Source organism: Beta vulgaris, chromosome 7 (genome assembly GCF_026745355.1).
Source record: "Beta vulgaris subsp. vulgaris cultivar EL10 chromosome 7, EL10.2, whole genome shotgun sequence".
Classification (NCBI taxonomy): Eukaryota; Viridiplantae; Streptophyta; class Magnoliopsida; order Caryophyllales; family Amaranthaceae; genus Beta; species Beta vulgaris.
The window spans coordinates 48,792,690-48,812,550 of record NC_079208.1 but is presented as its reverse complement, the minus strand read 5'-3'; the positions used below and the strand labels follow the sequence as shown (position 1 = coordinate 48,812,550).

Genomic DNA, 19,861 nt, shown 5'->3' with positions numbered 1-19,861 from the left:
TGCTATTTGTGTAAAATAATTGACTATTCACCGTCCTGAATATTTAGTCAAGCATATATATACATTTATAATATTTTGTTTTTGAGAGAATCCAGAATATATTTGTATTTATTGGTCATAACTCATTACTCATAACTAACTGTTGTTTTTTCTTCTAATTCGTATTAGAGCTAGTGTTGGGTGGACCTTGTCCATGCTAAATCATTGTGGACCAAAATCATCGTATGAAATAGAGATTCTTTCTTTTCATATGTAAGCTTTTAAAATTTTAAATTACACTAAGCTATTATTATCTAACATAGTGTCAAATTTGTTTTTTTATATGCATGGTTAGTTGGTTACCTTTCTTATATTAGTTTATCATAATAAAACTTCATTCTATGACATAGTAACATTTTTTTCTCACATAGTCACCATTTATAATATATACCAACTCCTCATTTATACATATACTTTTTTGATATAGTGGCCTTTTTTTCATAAATCACATGTAATAGCATTGGGTTTACACTAATTTAGTGTGAATCAGGTCCATATAAGTTTTTTACTTCGTATTATTGGTCTAATCTATTTCCTTCGATTTTGACCCTTACACTTGCTTGTCAGTTGTCACTTGTCACTTGTCACCACGTTTTATGTGAAAAACATATTTGAAACTTCTTTAAAGCATCTTCTGAATATAAAAGGTACATATATATGTGTCAGAGAAACACTTGGCATCTCATCATGAGAGGCCAAAATGGCCTCTCACACAAAAGACAAAAAAACAGACGCTGAATTTTGGTACCAACTTATACTAAAGTTCAGTAAAATTGGTACCGATACAAATAACAAAATTTAAAGTTGAAACCAATTTACCAATACGAATACCAAAATTTAAAGTTAATATTAAATTACTATATTAAAGGAGGTATATATTAGTGATACCAAAGTTCAAAGTTGATACCAAAGTAAGTATAATTAATTGGTGGCAAAGTAAATATAATTGGTACCAAAACTCAAAGTTGATATCAAAGTTCACTTACATTAGGTACCAAAATAAGCTCATCTCATGTAATCCGTTTTGCTCTCCCCAATCACACAGACTAGCTTACACATTTATAATATTTTATTGACTGCTTTTGCATAATGAGGCCTATAAGTAGAGCAACTTCTTAGGCTTAATCTTGCACTTACCAAACAAATACACAAAGATGAAGTTCTTAAGCATGATAAATCTTTTACTCTTTTTCCCCTTCTTGTTAGCCAATACCAGTTCTTCATCTCCTTCCCCCTCTGTCATTATTGTTGGCACTGGAATGTCAGGTATTGGCGTATCGCCACATTTTGTACCACTATATATAGAATATTTTAATAATTGCAATTACAGTATGAAAAAGCCCTTATATTTTTCTTTTACAGCAAATATGTAACCTTCCACCTCTCCAAATAATTCACCATACATCTCCCACTCTCTTTAAAAAATTTTGATATGTCTTTAATGACTACCAATTGTTTGTCTTTTTATCCATTAACTAGTTATTAGGCCTGGGCTATGCCCCGGGTAAAAAAAAAAATTTCATTTACTAATATAATACTTTATGATAATAACACTAAATACAATTTAGCCTAGTGGTTAGAAATTTAGTATATGTACTCAAGGTCTCGGGATCAAATCCTATACTATGCAATTTCTTATTTTTTTTTTATTGTACATGGATTAACATGAACTAAACTCCTTAGGGAAAGCGCCACGTGGCACATTTTCTTGTTTTCGCACACCTTTTAATATATTTGTATAGATCTTAATTTCGTTACTAAATCCTAATTAATCTTTTATGATTCATTTATTTTAAATACCACCATTAAAACACCACCTATGGCCAAAAAGAGGAAGAGAGTTATGGAGGAAGAGTGAAAAGGGTCATGTAAGGTATTTCAGTGGCTGTCAATTAAGGTAGAGGGGTTATATAAAGGTTAATCAAGGTTTAGTAATGAAATTAGAAATTAATGATAAAAAAAGCTAACAGTCATTGGTCATTAAGGACATATGGTAAATTTTCAAAAAATAAAGGGGTATATAGTGAATTTTGAAAGGTTAAAGAGTACTCCTTCTGTTTTTTATCCTTGTCACTTGGAATCTTGACAGTATTCATAATTAGAGAAAATCTTCTATTTTTTTTTCAATTTATAAGGAGAAATATAGTCGTGTGACAGGTTCTTGTTTGATTTGTCTCATCATTCAATAATCATTATAATTTTTACTAATATATAATGAAATATCAAAGATGTGCATTGGAGACGTGCACAGGAAAGTGAAAAGGATACAAAAAACAATGGGAGTATTTGGTGGAAAAAAAATTCCTCCGGGATATTTGGTGAAAAATTCGTTTTAAAAAGTTAAAGGATTTCCGTTTTCGATCGAATTTTTTCAAGTCTGGACTGGATTAGACCAGATTGCTGAAATTTGGATTTTTCATAAACTGGAGGCCATACCTTAATTTTTTGGTCTTGTTAAATCTGATTCAAATTGGTTTTTGCATGCAGACCCATAATTGTGGTAGCTACATCGACAACAATAAATTACTACTAAAGTATAATTAGTAACCTAAATTAATTTTTTGATGTATTATTTAGGGCTTGCTCCCTTAATTTATTTGATATTTACTATGTTGAGATTAATTTTTGCAATCAAATTAACTTTTATTGATTCACTAATGTTGTGTTTTGTTTACTCCACATTTATCAATGAAAAATAACTAAATAAAAAGTGTTAATTAATTATTAACTATTAACTAACAAATAGTGTTAGCTAACAGTCATTGTTAATAAAATAGTTTGAAAACTTTCCCCTCAAAAAACAAATAGTTTGAACACTTTTCTTTTTCATCAATTTATAGTGTTTTGAACAATTTTCTTTTTTTGTCGTGGTAGTTAAAATCACATTTGCATATTCATTCTATTATATATATTATTATATATATATAATTATATTATATATATATATTATATATTATATATATATATATATATAGGGTTGGATTCTAGTGAGAACCCTCTTATGGTGAGAACCATGAGAACCACTTAAAATGAGCAAAAACTTCCTAAAATGAGCAAAAAAAAGTAAGAAATGAGCAGAAACATAAAATGAGTAGAAAACATTAAGTTATCAAAAACGTAAAATGTACAAAAATGTAAAAGAAGAAAAACCTAAAATGAGCATGAAAGAGTTCAATGAGAAAACAAAGTAAAATGAGCAAAACGTAAAATGAGCAAAAATGTTGATAAATGAGCACAAAATTGTTAAATGAGCAAAACCATAAAATAAGTGAAACAAAAAATGAGCAAAAATCTTATGAAATGATCAAAATCTTCGTAAAATGAGGAAAAATGAGTGCGTGGTTCTCACGGTTCCCACGATAAGCATCCATCTATTGATATAATGATATGCATGCAGCGTCCTACGAATAATACAAGATCCATGCATATTCAACATTAATCTTATTTTGCAGGCATTTCAGCAGCAAAACGACTCCATGATGCTGGGATTAAAGATATCCTAATATTAGAGGCAACAAACAGAATTGGTGGCAGAATTAAAAAGACTAACTTTGCAGGCTATACAGTTGAGATGGGAGCAAATTGGCTTCATGGAGTAGGAGGTCCCAAGAGGAATCCACTCTATGAAATGTCCAAGCAAATCCATCTTAAGAAATTCTTCTCCGACTTCAGCAATTTCTCATTCAACACATATAAACAAGAGTAATCAATTACTAACTTTAATATATTGAGTATTAAAAAAATAAACTCAGGTAGTTAACTTATTATAATGATGATAATAATAATAATAATGGCTAATTAATATACTCTTGTCTTTATTATTATAGGGGTGGATTGTACAAGGATGATGAGGTAGATGCTGCATTTGAGAAAGTTGATGAAACATTAGATTATGGTGGAAAATATTCCAAGTTTTTAAATTTGGAGAAGAATCAAGATGATGATATGTCCATTTTGGCTCTTGAACGTCTTCATAAGACGTACGTATGTCGTATAATACTTCTCTAAAAAAAGCTCTCACATAAAAAAGAGAAGTGTTTCACTTATTATAAAATGGAGGAAGTATATGTATATATTTTGATATCATAGCTGGTAAAAACCAAAACAAACAAAATAAAATAGTGGCGCTGCCTCGCACAGTCGCGCTATGTGGAAACTCATGGGCTATATTTTCTAATACTAAGGTTACAAGGTAAGTCTAGAAGAAAATATTGCAGGTAAGGTTTGTGTAAGAAAATGGAGAAATCAGTGTTTTATGTTTAGGGCAAGCTTCTAATTAGAAGAGACAAAAGAAACTACAAGTGTTGTATGTGAGGTTTAAGTATATAAAACATGGAGACACAATTTTACACGTGGGATAACAAGAAGTAAGGCGAGAATAAACATTTGTAAATAAACACACGAAAATGAAAAGTGAGTAGAACTAAAAAAACAAATACTATTAATTTTAGTTTTTTATACATATACTATCTCTTTTTTTTTTAATCTACACGATTTGACTTTTAATGATTGCCAACACATAACTTTGACCATTAATATTTTTCAATTACAAACACATAAAAATTATAAAAAGTTGATATATGCAAAGATGAATCTAACAAGATCCCACTTGACTATATTTTTCCTTGTATATATATATTAAGGGTTTTTTGTCATAAAAAACCTAATAAAATACAAGTTTTGTGGGGAAGGACCTACTAAATTTTTTTTTGTAAAAAAGGACCTAATAAAATACTTCCGATTGTGAACAGGAACCACTTTATGAATTTCCGGCCAAATTTACCATTTACCGGTGTTGACCCTTTTTTTACCCCTAGTTGACTCTCTAATGTTCTGTTTCTATTTTACAGCATACAAATCCCTATTGAATCCCTAAACTTAATTTTCCCGTTGGCTTAACCTTCTCCTTCTTCATCTTTAATTTCAACTTCAACTTCTCAAATTGTGCTTCAACTTTCAATTTGTCAGCCTTCATCAAAGCCATTTCTTGCTTTACCACCTTCAACTCTTTCAACAAAACCTTCTTCTCATCAACAAGATCATTAATCACAATTCATTGCCATTCTGTCATTTCATCATCCACCCATCTAAAGAATTTGCATCCCTTGGATTTAAAATAGGAACAAAACATTAAATAGTCAACTAGGGGTAAAAAAAAAAAGGTCAACGCCGATAAATGGTAAATTTGACCGGAAATTCGTAAAGTGCGTGGTTTCTGTTCACAATCGAAAGTATTTTTATTAGGTCCTTTTTGATAAAAAAAAAAGGAAAATGATATACATAGCCCTTAGGGCTATGTATAAGGTGCTTAAAATAGAAATAAAATATTAAATCAAGCATTTATTACCTCAATTGATGTGAAAATGTGTCTTGAATTCTTAAACTGTTTCTATTTAAATAAATGAATTTAATGTTTATATGTAGCCCTAAGGGTTACATATAACATTACCCAAAAAAAATTTATTAGGTCCTTCCCCACAGAACTTGTATTTTATTAGGTCCTGACAAAAAACCCGGCCCATATATAAATTACAAACAATGGACAAAGTGAAGTTTGTATAGATGGTGCCAAAACAAAAAGTATGTAGATTAAAGAGTAATTGAAGTAGTATAGCTTAAGATTTAGAAAACAATACTCTTGAATATATTGAGGCGTTGAGCAATATTGTATTTTAAAGATGACAAGATGATGATGATAAACTTTACTTCATGACAGAGATCCAAGAACTAGGCTCGAAAAAATGATAGATTTCTTTACCTTTGATGGAGAACAATCGGAGGCACCAAGAGTTTCAAGCTTAAAACATGTATTGCCATTTTCTGAGTCCGAACAGTTTGGTGAAAATGCTTACTTTGTTGCTGATTCAAGAGGCTTTGAGAGTTTGGTCCATCTTATTGCCAAACAATTCCTCTCCTACAAAAATGGTGCTATCAGTGATCCTAGGATCAAGTTCAATCAGGTATGTCACTAGTCACTACTATAAAAAAAGGCAAAGAGAACTGTTAAAATTCAACGAATTATCCATTGAATTCAACTCCAAAGCACGTCCTTCAATTCAAAACAGACATAGTTTTAAAATTTGACTATAAAAAATGAAATAAACACTATATTATGAGATGGAGGAAATATTTTTTTATTTGGTTTTCATTATATTTGCTACAGGTTGTAAGAGAGATTGATCAGTCAAAAGGTGAAGTAACGGTTAAAACGGAAAATGGCATGAAATACAAAGCCGAGCTTGTTATAATGTCCCCTAGCATTGGTGTGTTACAAAGTGATCTTATCAGCTTCAGACCACAACTTCCTGTAAGTTGTTACTTAGTAGTGCTTCGTAGCAAATATTTCAATCACGATGTATCAACTTTCAAAAAAACTACTACTTTTCCTGCGTTTATAATATAACTAGTTATTAGGTCCGGGCTATGCCCCGGGTAAGAAAAAAATTCATTTATTAATACAATACTTTATGATAATAACAATAAATACAACTTAGCCTAGTGGTTAAGACTTTAGTATATCTACTTGAGGTCTCGGGATCAAACCCTATACTATGCAATTTCTTTTATTGTACATAGATTACATGAACTAAAACTCCCTACTGTAGTGGTCAACACTACTCTTCAAATGGTATCATGCATACATAATTAATTTTAATGAACATGCAAATTTATTTATTTTTAAGGATGCAAGGGATATGTTTAATATCATTAACTAATTACAACACATATTTGTAATTTTGTGGAAACATGGATCACTAAGAGATATTAGATGAGATGGTGATTCTTTGAAAATACTTACATAAGGTCAGGGGTTCGAGCCCAGGCTTCAGCATATTTATTTTTAAATAATGACCGCTTGACTTTGTTGGTTAACAGACACGTGGCAAAATTCTGGTGGCCAGAGGAGGGTGTCACGTGGCGCATCGACGTTGTTACGCACGCCTTTTAATATATATGTATAGATACTTGCAACATTATTGAGACTTGTCACACTTATTAAATTCAATATTAAGACTAATTCAACAACATTTATATAACATCATTTGTTTTTGATATATTTTACTCTGTTTATTGGTTGTTTCACTTTAACGGTTTAACTTTCACACTTGTCGATAGTAGTGTAGTATACAACTTTAACCTTTAGTTTCCTTAATTAGTAAAAGTTATATAAAATTGATATTATGACTTATAAATTAAATTGAGACAAATCCAATATATTATATGACAATATTTGTTTATATATATTAGTAGAAAAATAATTAAGGTCCATATAAACAATGTAGGTGGTGCAAAGTTAACGTGGAATAAATGAATAAAAACGAAGTAAGTAAGAGAATATAGTCAAACTTAATAGATGAATAACAAAAGTCAAAGCTCTACAATTAGTTTAAAACGATGAAATATAAATATGCAATTATAATTGGCAATATAGTTATATGTCACCAATTATGATACATATACTCTCTCTACTTCTGTTTCCCTTTTTCTTTTCACTCTGACTTCTCATGAAATATACATGGAGTATTATATATTTAGGCTATGTTTAGTTCACCTTATTTTTGCTTATTTCAAATCTAATCAGATCAGAAAAGATAAGTTCAGATCATATCAAATCCGATCAGATGAGATCAAATCAGTTAAGATCATGCTTATATTTAAAATTCATTATTACTATTAAATATCTTTCATTACATACTAGTAAAAATTATAATAATTGAATATTAATAAAGTACTCATTGAGACGAATCAAACAAGACCCCACATGGCTATATTTTTTCTTATATATTGAGAAAAATCTAAAAGATAAGATCTTGTAAATCAGATTAGTTCAGATCAGATCAGATCAGATTAGTTCAGATCAGATCAGATTAGTTCAGATCAGATCAGATCAGACAAAATAAATTCATATCAGATTAGATAAGTTCAGATTAGATAAGTTCAGATCAGAAAATTTCAGGTGAACTAAACATAGCCTTAGTTAGCTAATAACAGAACAAATTATAATAATTTCAAAAAAGGAAATTCTCAGTACTGGTAGCTTCAATTTTGGTTTTTTTTTTTTTTTATCATTGGTAGTCAAAAAAAGTTTGATTATCAGAAATAGCCTTGAAGTTTTGGCTAAACTTGAAAATGTGGTATTAACAACCATTTTTTGCCATAAACAATTGTTATGAAGATTGTTTTCATCGTAATTAAGGTCTCTAGTGTCTAAAATAACATGAATTGTCCTTGACAAACTTTCATTCGTTCATATCTTTTGAAAAATCGACTGAAATAAGTTCTTAATAAGACACGAAGGCAAAATACATGTTATAAAGGGAACTCATATCATTCTATCTTATGGAACTATACTTAGTTAACCCTTTCAACAATTGTTTTTAATGAAAAATCGTTGTTAATGCGACATTTTCAAGTATAGCTGAAAGTCTGAAATCGATCTCAAGCTATTTCTGATAATCAAATTTTTTTTTTGGCTACCAATAATAAAAAGCCAAAATTAAAGGCTACCATTGAGAATTTTCCTTTCAAAAATAATGCTGAGAAAAGTTATAATAAGAAACATGTTAAGTGCATGTGAGCTAAATATGTCAATAACGTATAAGTTAAATGTAGAATAGTTGGGAATTGGGATCCCTTTTAATATCTTCAACTTGTCAAAATATCTTCTTACTTTATAAAAGAACTAGGTTTTGACCCGTGCAAAATGCACGGATTTTTTTTTATTTATAAATTTTATGATCGACTTATGATGTTTCTCCCAAAATCATGGGGTGAATATTAGATCGTGATTTAAACTTGATATAATCATAGCGTTTATGAGGAATATTTTAAAACTAACTTATAACTCGTGCGTTCAATGACTGATGTAATTAATATTATCATGCGGCGTTGACTTAAAAAGTCTTTGCTCTATCCATTGTTTCACATTGAGGACCAAATAAAATCACAATTCGCTCCATTATTGGGATTCAATCATGCAACAACTTCTTTTCCTACTTTCTGTCGTCCCTACTTTCCACAGTCCCTCTTAATCACCCTCACTCTTTTGTTGTCTTGAGATCTCGTGATCTTTATCACAAATAAAATTTCAAACCCTAATGCTGGTAACTCTTGATATGGCTAACTGAACACGTGCAAATTACAAACCAAAAATGGAGATTTAAAACATAGCTAGAATTGTTATATTTAATTGAACCTTTCTCCTGAATTTGGGCAATATCATATTTAAATAAATTGGAGATTTATTCGAAAAATTGCTACATTCGATCAATTGAATCTTATGTTATTAAAGAAAAAAATTTCCCGTTCAATTCCAGATTTATTCGAAAAAAAGTTATCCAAAAAGTTTGACCACAAATTCATCAAACACACTTGATATTTTCGAAAATGGAGAAAAAATGAATTTGATTGCGTTTTTATCCATTAACGTTGGATGTGTGAGATTCAGATGTTATCTACATAAGTATTTTAATATGAAGATGATGATTCACTTTCTAGATGTTCAAATTGAGATGGAAAAAGACAGAATTTTTATGGCAGTGAAAACTGAGAGTTCTAAGCAAGGGTTTGTTACAGTTTGGAACTTTATTAGCGAACTTAGATTTTGTTAAGATTATATTCGGCTTCTAGATAGAAGTAAGATTCTATGCACTCTCTTAGAATTTAAAGCTTGTAAGTTTCATACTATCTGACCCATTTTTATTTTATTTTGGAAAGTAAAATATAGAATAAATTATATTGTCAATTATTAACTTGCACAATTCACCCTTTTTTTCATTTTTATTGTGAGTTTGTGATTAGCTCACTGATCCAGGTCAATAATACTTGTTCCAAATGAACGGTAATATATAGAAATAAAAATCAATTTATATGTGGAAATATATTATATAACTTTTATCTTTTCTTTGAGATGAACACCTAGAAATTATGAGCTCTCAAATTTCATATGTATGGTAATATTATTTTTTTAGTTGTGATTCGGTTGTGTGAATAAACTGAACAAATATACTTCCTCTGTTTCAAATTACTCGCTATACTTTGACTTTCACGCTTGTCGATGCACTACTTTGACTACTAATATCTTTAATTATGTATTAGAGTAAAGTATAAATTTTTGATTTTCTGAAACTATACATTGAGACAAATCCAACAATTACATTATAACATTTGATTTTATCTAATAGTAAATAATGCATGGTCAAACCTCATTCATCAATAGTGGAATTTTCAAAATGTAGCGAGTAATTCGAAACAGAGGAAGTATATGACTTATAAACTTCACAAAGATACAACTACACTAAAATTATGGACAATAAATTTCACATAAGTTCTATATGTAATTTGAATCTTTAACCTTACATAGAGATGCCATACATTTACCAGTTAAGATTGCATATTCCTAGCGAACTTTAAATACTGTGATGTGATATTTTGTACAATGAAATGGGTCTCATTGTTATTATACTAAACTTTAAGACATCTCATGTTTGTTGTTACAATTAGGCTATCCTCCTTTAAGTTTTACAAACCTCATGAGCCAAGTAAAAGTTAACTTTTGTTGAGACTTTGTTATCTTTTCTTATCTATTTATATATTGGCTAATCGGTTTTTTAATTGATAGTTTAATATTAGGTGTTAGTACATAAGATGTTTAGACTTTTGTGCAAGTATTAGTACATAAGATGTTTATTCTTTTGTGCAAGCTAAATGTTAGTACATAAGATGTTTATTCTTTTATGTAAGCTAAGTGTTAATACATAAGATGTTTATTTTTTTTGTGTTATACATGAGGTGCTAATATCAATTATTATTGATTTTATCGTGGATTGTGTTTTTTTATTGCTAATCACATTGTAACTCACTAATAAGTAATAATTATCATCGTTTTATGGGATACACCGTAGTATTTGTAATATGACGGCCCACGATTTTATAGTTTGCAATGAACTTATAATTTTGATGGTATAGATATGTGGTCAATGATCTTATAATTTGAACATTTAAAAAAAAAAAACTATAATACAACTTTTTTGTATGATTAATACGTCCCTTGGTAAACTTTAATTTGATATTATAATTTGTTAAGACTTTTATTTTGATTTGGGTTTAAGAAGAGAGTACAACATGTTCATTTAAATAGTATAATACCTTTAGTAGTACCTAAAATATCAGCTTCTTGCTATAAATTTATTTCTTAATTAGTGCCAAAATATATGATTAGTAACTCAAATACCGAATTTAGGGGATATGAATTTTTAATTAGTTTCTAAAAAATCGTATTTAAGGGATATGATTTTTTTAATTAGTGCCTAAAATATCGGATTTAGGAGATATATATTTTTTTGGCAGTTTTATGATGCATAAGTAATTACTAATTAATAGCAATCGAATCCTAAAATTTAGTTGATTTACATTCCATAACAGAAAACTTTCTTAAATAGCTTTTCAATTATATGCCTAAAAAAAGTAATGCATAACAGAAATATTTAAAGACAAATACACGTGGCAAAAAATTGTAAATGATATTACAAAGGATTGACACATCAGCAATTCAATTTGCTCTTGACACATAAGCAAATCCTTATTGCTTTATAGTATTATATAGATGATAAGGTAAATAGTAGCATAAAATAAAGGGAGTAAGGTTACCATCAGAAGGGTTATTTAGTTTATTGGTTATCGTGCAATTCTTTTTTCTCATAAGATTGATAAATGTGGACGATTTTCTTTTGTACAGCTATGGAAAAGACGTGCAATCTCGGAATTTAGCATCGGAATCTACACCAAAATCTTCCTCAAGTTTCCTCGTGCATTCTGGCCTACTGGAAATGGCACTGAATTTTTCCTCTATGTTCATGAAAGACGAGGATATTATGGAATTTGGCAGGTACAAATTAAAGAGTCCAAAAGTAATTTTTAGGATGGTTAATTAATGTTAACATAATTAAATTTGTTAAATACCCTATATGCTTTAAAATGCAGCACTTGGAGAATGAGTATCCGGGATCGAACATTATGTTTGTAACAACAACAGATGATGAATCCATAAGAGTGGAGCAACAATCTAATGAAGAAACGAAAGCAGAAGCAATGGAAGTTTTGAGGAAAATGTTTGGAAAGAATATCCCTGAAGCAACTCATATAATGATTCCTCGATGGAAATCTGACAGATTTTACCGAGGTTGCTTCACAAATTGGCCTGTTGGCTATCCTCAAAAGCGTCATGACCAGTTGCGAGTAAGTTTTACACTTTTACTCTCTTGGTCCCTTTAAGATGTACTATAATGATATTTACACATATTAAGAGCTTGTTCGGCAAAAATAGTTATTAGATGTAAGCTTTTAGCTTCCAACTATGAGCTGTGAGCTTTTTAGCTATGGAGCTAGCTATTAGCTTTTAGCTGTAAAACTAGCCGTCTAAAACAGGAGGGTTCAATAAAAATAGTTGGCAAAATTTTAATGTGTAGATAATATGCAAAAATAGCTTTTGCAAAACTACTGAAAAGCCAAAATCTACCTGAAAGCTACCTCCAAAAACTATTTCGTCGAACACTAAAATAATTTTATAAAAGCTAAAAATTACCTAAAATTTACCTCAAAAGCTACACTGAACACGCCTTAAGAAGAGTCAAAAGGTTGATGTATAATAATATTATTTTCTTATTATTTTCATCAACATAAATTAAAAGTAATTAACAATTAAAATTCGATCTCAAATATCGTGTGTGTCTTATTTTTTTAAACAAAGGAAATAGTAAACAATCACTCATACCAATGTACACGTTAGTAATGAGTTGCTGTAAATTTCCAACTAAATAATGCTTTAAGAAAAAAAAATATTTTCTAAACCCCTACAAATTGCGATTATTCATAGCATTATACTACGACTTAATTTAATTATCATTCTTAAAGCATATTCTAGTTGGAAATTGACAAGAACTCATTACTAACCTACATTTTTTGGTGTAATATTTCTTAAATAATGCAGAAATTTTAAATAGAAATTATACTTTTCCAACTCAGGGTTTGTTCTCTTCGGCATAAAATAGCTGAACTGAACTGAACTGAACTGAAATGAATAGTGATATGTGAGAGTAAAAGTATTGTCAAGAGCTGAACTGAACTGAACTGGTCTGAACTTAACTGATCTGAACTGAATTGAACTGAACTGAAAATAAGCTGGAGAGAACAGACCCTCATTCCAACTTAAATTAATCAGAAATTAAAGTACACTTTCCCAACTCATTCCAACGATATTCTTAAAGCAGTATACATTCTGATTAAGCTAATACTCCATATAACAATTTATAGGCGTAATGTTTTCTCCTATCCATTTTTCATACCACGACTTGGATAAAAAAATGGACAAAACACTACTAACTAAAACCTACATTTTTGTATAGGCTCCAATTGGTAAAATCTACTTCACAGGGGAGCATACACACCCGCAATTATATGGATATACAGATGGTGCATATTTTGCAGGTTCTCTCTTTTTCTTTCTAAATGACACAAGATAATTAATTCTAAACTTAAGATTTTAGTCAACATGTGAAATGTTTTTTAATTACATTGCAGGTGCTGATACAGCAAAAGATGTAATTCAATGCCTGAAGAACAAAATTTGCAGAGGTGTCTACCACGGATAGGTCCGTCTGACAGTCCAAAAACAAGAATATTTTAGGAATCTCATTGTCTGCATGAAATTTTATTTTTCTCCTTATTAGATGGGATCTGATAATTTCAATAAGAAATGTACTTCATTTTAAAATAAAGACTTGCCAAAAACTAGTTGTCAGTTGGCAAATTCCTTTGTTGTCATTGAATTGGACTCTCTTCTTTTTTTTTTTTTTTTTTGGTTTTTTTTTTGGTTAAAAGAGAACTTAATATAATAATAATGTATCCTCAAACTGCAATATTACAAACACTGTCATCCATGGTCATCTATGGCCATGTTTGACGAATCTAAGTGACGGTTTTCATCCATCATAATTTCATTACAGACCGGGGGAGGGAGATTGAAAAACTGTAGAGAATTCAAGGATGCTGCCCTCCCTCTTGCAAACTTTGCTAAAGCATCAGCAATCCTGTTGTGCTCTCTATCTTCATGCCTCAGCTTGATTCCTTCGTTTCCTTGGAGCAACTCCCTACAATTATTAGCAATATTACCTGTGTTACTTTTTATAGAACTAACATTATATATCTCCTTGACCGCATTCTGACAGTCCGAGACTATCAGAGCCGAATTCCACTTTTGGTCGGCCCATTTAAGGCTCATATGGACAGCTCGAATTTCTGCCTCATGAGCATCCATACAGTAGGTACGCATCGTTATACCACCTAACCAATGCCCGCATGAATTCCTGCAAACAGCCGCAAGACAAGCTTCCTTGGTTTTTAACAAAAAGGAACTATCCACATTAATTTTAACAAGGTTAGGGGAAGGCGGTTGCCAAGGACTATGAGAGTCCGTAGCTGAATCCCCAACATGGTCTCTAACATTGGTGGGGGAATTAGAAATGTTGGATGTGGTTGGAATGCGTGAAGGACTGTTGGGAGCTTGACCCACTTTAGGCTGGTTCATAGAGTAGAACCATTCAGTGGCGGCCCAACGAGAATTTTTTAAGGAGGTGGAAAGTGGAATGTTTATTCGGTTTATGACCCAAGCATTTCTTCTAAGCCAGATTCCCCAAATGGTGAATATAAAGGCAACATTAGAAGGAATCCCATACTTGGAGCTAGTTGAAAGGCCATTATTATCTTTGTTATAATTTATTTTTAGCCACTCAAGGAAAACAGGGGAGGTAACCACCGGGAATTTTATCCCCCTCCACACCTCAACTGCTCTATGGCATCCTCTAACGATATGGTCCATGCTTTCCTCTTTATCCGGGCAAAAAGGGCAAGTATTTGTATGGTTGTTAATACGGAAATTGATGTTCTTATTAGTGGGCATTCTATTCCACATCATTTGCCATATGAACATATGGTGTTTTGGGTGACCAGGGCCCCGCCATATCCAGTCCCAAGGCTCCTCCTTTGTAGGGGGTTTAAGAAACTCCCTGGCTTTTTTTGAGTTAAACTTCCCTAGATGGGTCCACAACGAAAAGATGTTGTCCGGGTTATTAGAAAAGGCTAATATGGATCTAACCCTATCAATGATCTCCTGAGGTAAAGGGATGGAAGAAATTTGCGAAATATCCGTAGTTTTTAGGGCCTCAACTTTTAGGGACATCTCATACTCTTTAAGGGGGCCATGAATTAGAGATCTTAAACTTTCCCCATTTATCCATCTATCAGTCCATAAGTTGATATTTACCCCATTCCCAACTTCCCAGGCAAGGCTATTGAGGTAACAACCCCAACCGACTCCAATACTTCTCCATACATGAGACCCTTTCTTAAAACTAAGTGGTTCGTTTTTTTTATTAAAGTACTTTTCCTTATAAAACTTAGAGGCCCACAAGGTATTATTGTCCAGTTTCCAACAGAGACGGGCTAAGCTTACACTATTCATGATTCTATGGGTGACCAAGTCTAACCCCCCTTCACTCTTAGGGGAACAAATACTATCCCAAGCAATCCAGGAAATTCTCTTCCTATTCTCATTACTATTCCAGAAAAAATTACTACAAACGGAGTCCAGTTTGTTCTTAATAGCCATATGAAAATCTAACATGTGCATGTAGTATCTAGGAATAGCCTGAAGGGTGGCGTTAATAAGAATAGTTCTCCCTGCTTTATTTAAACTTTTTGCTTTCCAAGAGCTTAACTTATTAGAGACCTTATCAACAATAAACATTAATTTATTTTTTGAAGGTTTCCGGTGGCATAGCGGGAAGCCCAAATAGGTACCTAGGTCTGTAGTGCTAGATATGTTAAGTTCTTGTTCGAAGTCATCCTTAACGTTAATGTTCGTGTTTGGGGAGAAATGAATCATACTCTTATGTTCGTTAACTTTTTGGCCCGAGACATCTAAGAAATTTTTGAGGATGAGACTCATAGAGGATAAAGTGGAGGAGTTTGCCACGCCAAACAGTAAGATGTCGTCTGCGAAAAAGAGGTGCGAGATTTCCATACTAGTAGCTCGGATCTTAAAAGGATTCCACGCTTTAGTGGCGCAGGCATCATGAATTGAGCTGGATAGGAATTCTAGGCATATGATAAACAGATAAGGGGAAAGAGGGTCCCCTTGTCTAAGGCCTCTCGAAGGAGTGAAGGGTTCGGACCGTTGTCCATTAACTTGAATTCGGGTATGACCCGAATGAACGCAACTCATAATTAATTTTATGGAGTTATACGTGAAATTAAGTCTTTTTAAACAATGCTCTATGAAGGGCCATTCGAGTCTATCATAGGCCTTTTCAAGGTCCAGTTTTAGCGCGAACAAACCTACTTTACCTTTTTTCTTATTCATGGAGTGGAGAATCTCCGAATAAATCATGTAATTTTCCTCCGACCCCCTACCCGCAATGAAGCTATTTTGATTAGGAGAGATAGCATCCCTTAGGAAAGGCCTAAGTCTTTGTACAATGATTTTTGTCACAATTTTGTAGGCCGTGTTAACTAGACTGATGGGTCTAAAATTATTTAGTCTCAAAGGGTTAACAATTTTTGGAATGAGAGCTATAAGAGTAGAGTTCATAATTTTGGGAACCTCTAGGTTCTTGAAAATAATCTCTATGGCCTTATTGCAATCCAAACTTAGCATTTCCCAAAAGTGATGGTAAAAGAAGGCATGGAACCCATCATCCCCCGGCGCTTTTGTCCCCCCAATGGAAAAGATAGCTTCTTTTATTTCCACCGGTGAAGGGACCTTACTACAGTCCATGGATTCACGAGAAAAAATGTCCGGCGGGGGGAATACCTTATCCGAAGTAAAGAGAGACTTATAGTGATCTAGAATGGTATTATTAATATCCGTAGGATTAGTAACAGCATTACCTAAATCATCTTTTAACATTAGAATCTTATTAGCCTTTCTTCTGAAGACCGTAGAAAGATGGAAAAATCTAGTATTTCGGTCCCCATTCATAAGCCAGTTAGTCCTTGATCTAATTTGCCAGTACTCCTCTTCTTGGTCCAAAATTACATTCAGTTCATTATTGAGTTTTTCCTCAAGTCCAAAAAGGTACGAATTGTTTGGGTCAGACTCAAAGGCTCGCTGGACACCAGCAATGCGGGCCTGGATGTTCTTTTTATTTTTAAAAATGTTGTCTTCGGATTGGACCCACCTAGGAATTCTAATGCTAGCATCTCTTAGTTTATCCACTAGGTTATTATCAGCAAGGGCCCAATGGTTTCTAAGCCAAGGGTCAAAGGCAGGGTTTTGGAGCCACCTGGGCTCAAATTTGAAATGTTCAACCTGAGTTCGGGCTTCTGTTTTTTTGAGGTTAATTAAAAGCGGATTATGGTCAGAAGATAACCTGGGGAGATTATTTACAACAGCATCCGGAAATTTCAAAGTCCAATTGTCACATGCCCAAGCCCTATCTAACCTTTCTAAAATAGGATAGTTTTTCCTTTTGTTAAACCAAGTGAATTTGCTGCCTATGAAACCCAAATCATGCAGACCACAAGCATCTATTGTATCTTTATATTTACGCATTTTATAGACTTTGGGAGGATTACCACCAAATTTTTCATGGGAAAAAATTATCTCATTAAAGTCGCCCGTAACTAACCAGGGGAGATTTATATTAGAACTCATGTTAATCAAGTTCTGCCACATATCAAGTCTCCCTTTATATTTGGTATTTGCATATAAAACTGAGATGAAAAAAGGGGGAGAATTCTGAACCTGGATAACGCCATGAATTGCTCTAGATTCCTTTGTTATGGTGATGAAGGAATGAATACCTTCATTCCACATCATAAGGATTCCTCCCGAAAAGCCTTGAGGTTCCACCGTGTCAAAAGAATTGAAAGGTAAGCTAGCAACAATCTCCTCGATACTTTCGCGGGCCACTCTAGTCTCAGTGATGATGACAATCATCGGGTCATGATCCCGAATCAATTGTCTGATATTCCTTCGAAAGCCCTGCCGCGCCACCCCCCTAGCATTCCATAGTAGAATTGACATTCCCGGGTTTAGTGAGGGTAGGTTTAGGAGCTCCGAGAGGACCTCCGGGTGGGTGTTGTACTCCAGTGTAATCATTCTCCCCGCTTTCGAACTGAACATAATGTCCCCGTTCACTTTCATTTTTATCCCTGACATGACCCCTCCATTTTGTTTCGATATTCCCCACGCCAACTTCACTGTTATTTGCTTGCAAGTTTTTGTTAGGTGAAGCCATTTGACGTTGTCGGTTTCGCTTCCCGCTTGCACCATTAGCCAATTCTTGGTAATTGATAGGGCTTTTCTTTCCCGCGGAAGAACGGGTACGGGGTCGGAGAGAAATTGCAACTCCCACGGGATTGCCTCGCTCGAGAATTCGTCTATTGTTTTCTTCATCCACCACTTGAGATAAACCCCCACTACTTCCGACACCTTCGATATATCTGCTAGACTGGGAATGTGAGCCGGAACAAGCCTCCCCGGTTCCTCCGGGTAAACAATCATCATGTTTTGCAACATTGCAGGGATCTCTGATGGCTTGAGAATTATCTCTTTCAATACTCTTGGATAGACTCTCGACCAATTCCCCATCAAATCCATCCTGTAATAGTAATAATTGTTCACCCATACTTCCGGGAACGTAAGGTAGGGTCTTGTTTTTGTTGTGATGCAGGTAGCATTTGTGAGAATCACGTGAACTGGGTGAGGAGGCCTCGGAGAATCTAAGATCACACTTTGGTTGAGGCAATGGATGTCCTGAGGATAGGAAAGGGGTTGATGGTTCTCTTCCTCGGCAGATAGGATAGAATCCATAGTATTTTTTGTTGATATTTTCAAGCAGAGAGAAGAGGGATTTTGAGTGAAGATTTTGTATTGAGAAATTGATGGGAGGCTTGGGGTTATCTACCGGGTATTGGGAAGACATGATGATTTTTTTAAAAGAAAATTGAGGCTTTTTAGGGGAGATGGGATGTTTTGCAGGTTGATGGTTAGTTTGGAGTGGCGGATGAGAGATATGGTATGAGATTTGGGGCGCAGGATTGGAAAGACGCCCACTGTCAAGGTCTAGTATGTTCAGAGCATAGGTGTCATTAAGGGCTAAAAAGGAGTTTTTTACAACGTTCTGATTATTTATATTGGAGACGGATTTGCTTTTTTGAACCCAGATTTTTTCCGATAGCCCTAAGCCCACAGGGCCCCTTTTACCAGATTTTGATTTCGCCTGAGACCAGTTTCCGGCTCCTGTAGTGCCCTCAGAGGCTAATGTATGTTTTCCACTATGCAGAAATTCGTTCGATTTTTTTTCCTTGTCAATTGCAATATATTGCGAGCAATTTTTATCATGGACATTAATTCGACCACATTCTTCGCAAAGCAGCGGCCATTCTTTATACGTTATTGCTTGTTTGAATTTCCCAAGCCATATCGATTCCTTCCTTTTCAAAGAAATATCCATCAATACAAGAACTCGAACGTAACGCATTTTGTTTTCATCTAACGCTTTCATGTCTACCTTGATAAAAGAGCCTAGACAATTGCCCATATTTCTCAGCATTGATTCACACATGAATTCCACTGGAAGTTCATGGAATTCCACCCAAATTGGAAGGCAGTGGATGTTTGCCGACGAAGCTTGAAAACCCGGAGTCCACTTTTGTGTGGAAATAAATATGCCATTCAGGAACCACGGCCCTCCTGAAAGGATACGGTTGGCCTCCTCCATTGACGGCATCTTAGTGATGAAGAACCCCTTCCCTATCGGGG

General features: G+C 33.2%; 1 protein-coding gene across 1 annotated transcript; it reads left to right on the top strand.

Moving 5' to 3' along the window:
* Positions 1-1,298: 1,298 nt before the first annotated feature.
* LOC104908748 (polyamine oxidase 1-like) lies at positions 1,299-13,626 on the top strand. The gene is made up of 8 exons (XM_048634113.1): positions 1,299-1,305; positions 3,492-3,741; positions 3,867-4,019; positions 5,756-5,999; positions 6,203-6,346; positions 11,744-11,926; positions 12,022-12,276; positions 13,443-13,626. The coding sequence occupies exons 1-8, from the start codon at positions 1,299-1,301 to the stop codon at positions 13,557-13,559; spliced, it is 1,353 nt and encodes a 450-aa protein (XP_048490070.1). The 3' UTR covers positions 13,560-13,626.
* Positions 13,627-19,861: the final 6,235 nt, after the last annotated feature.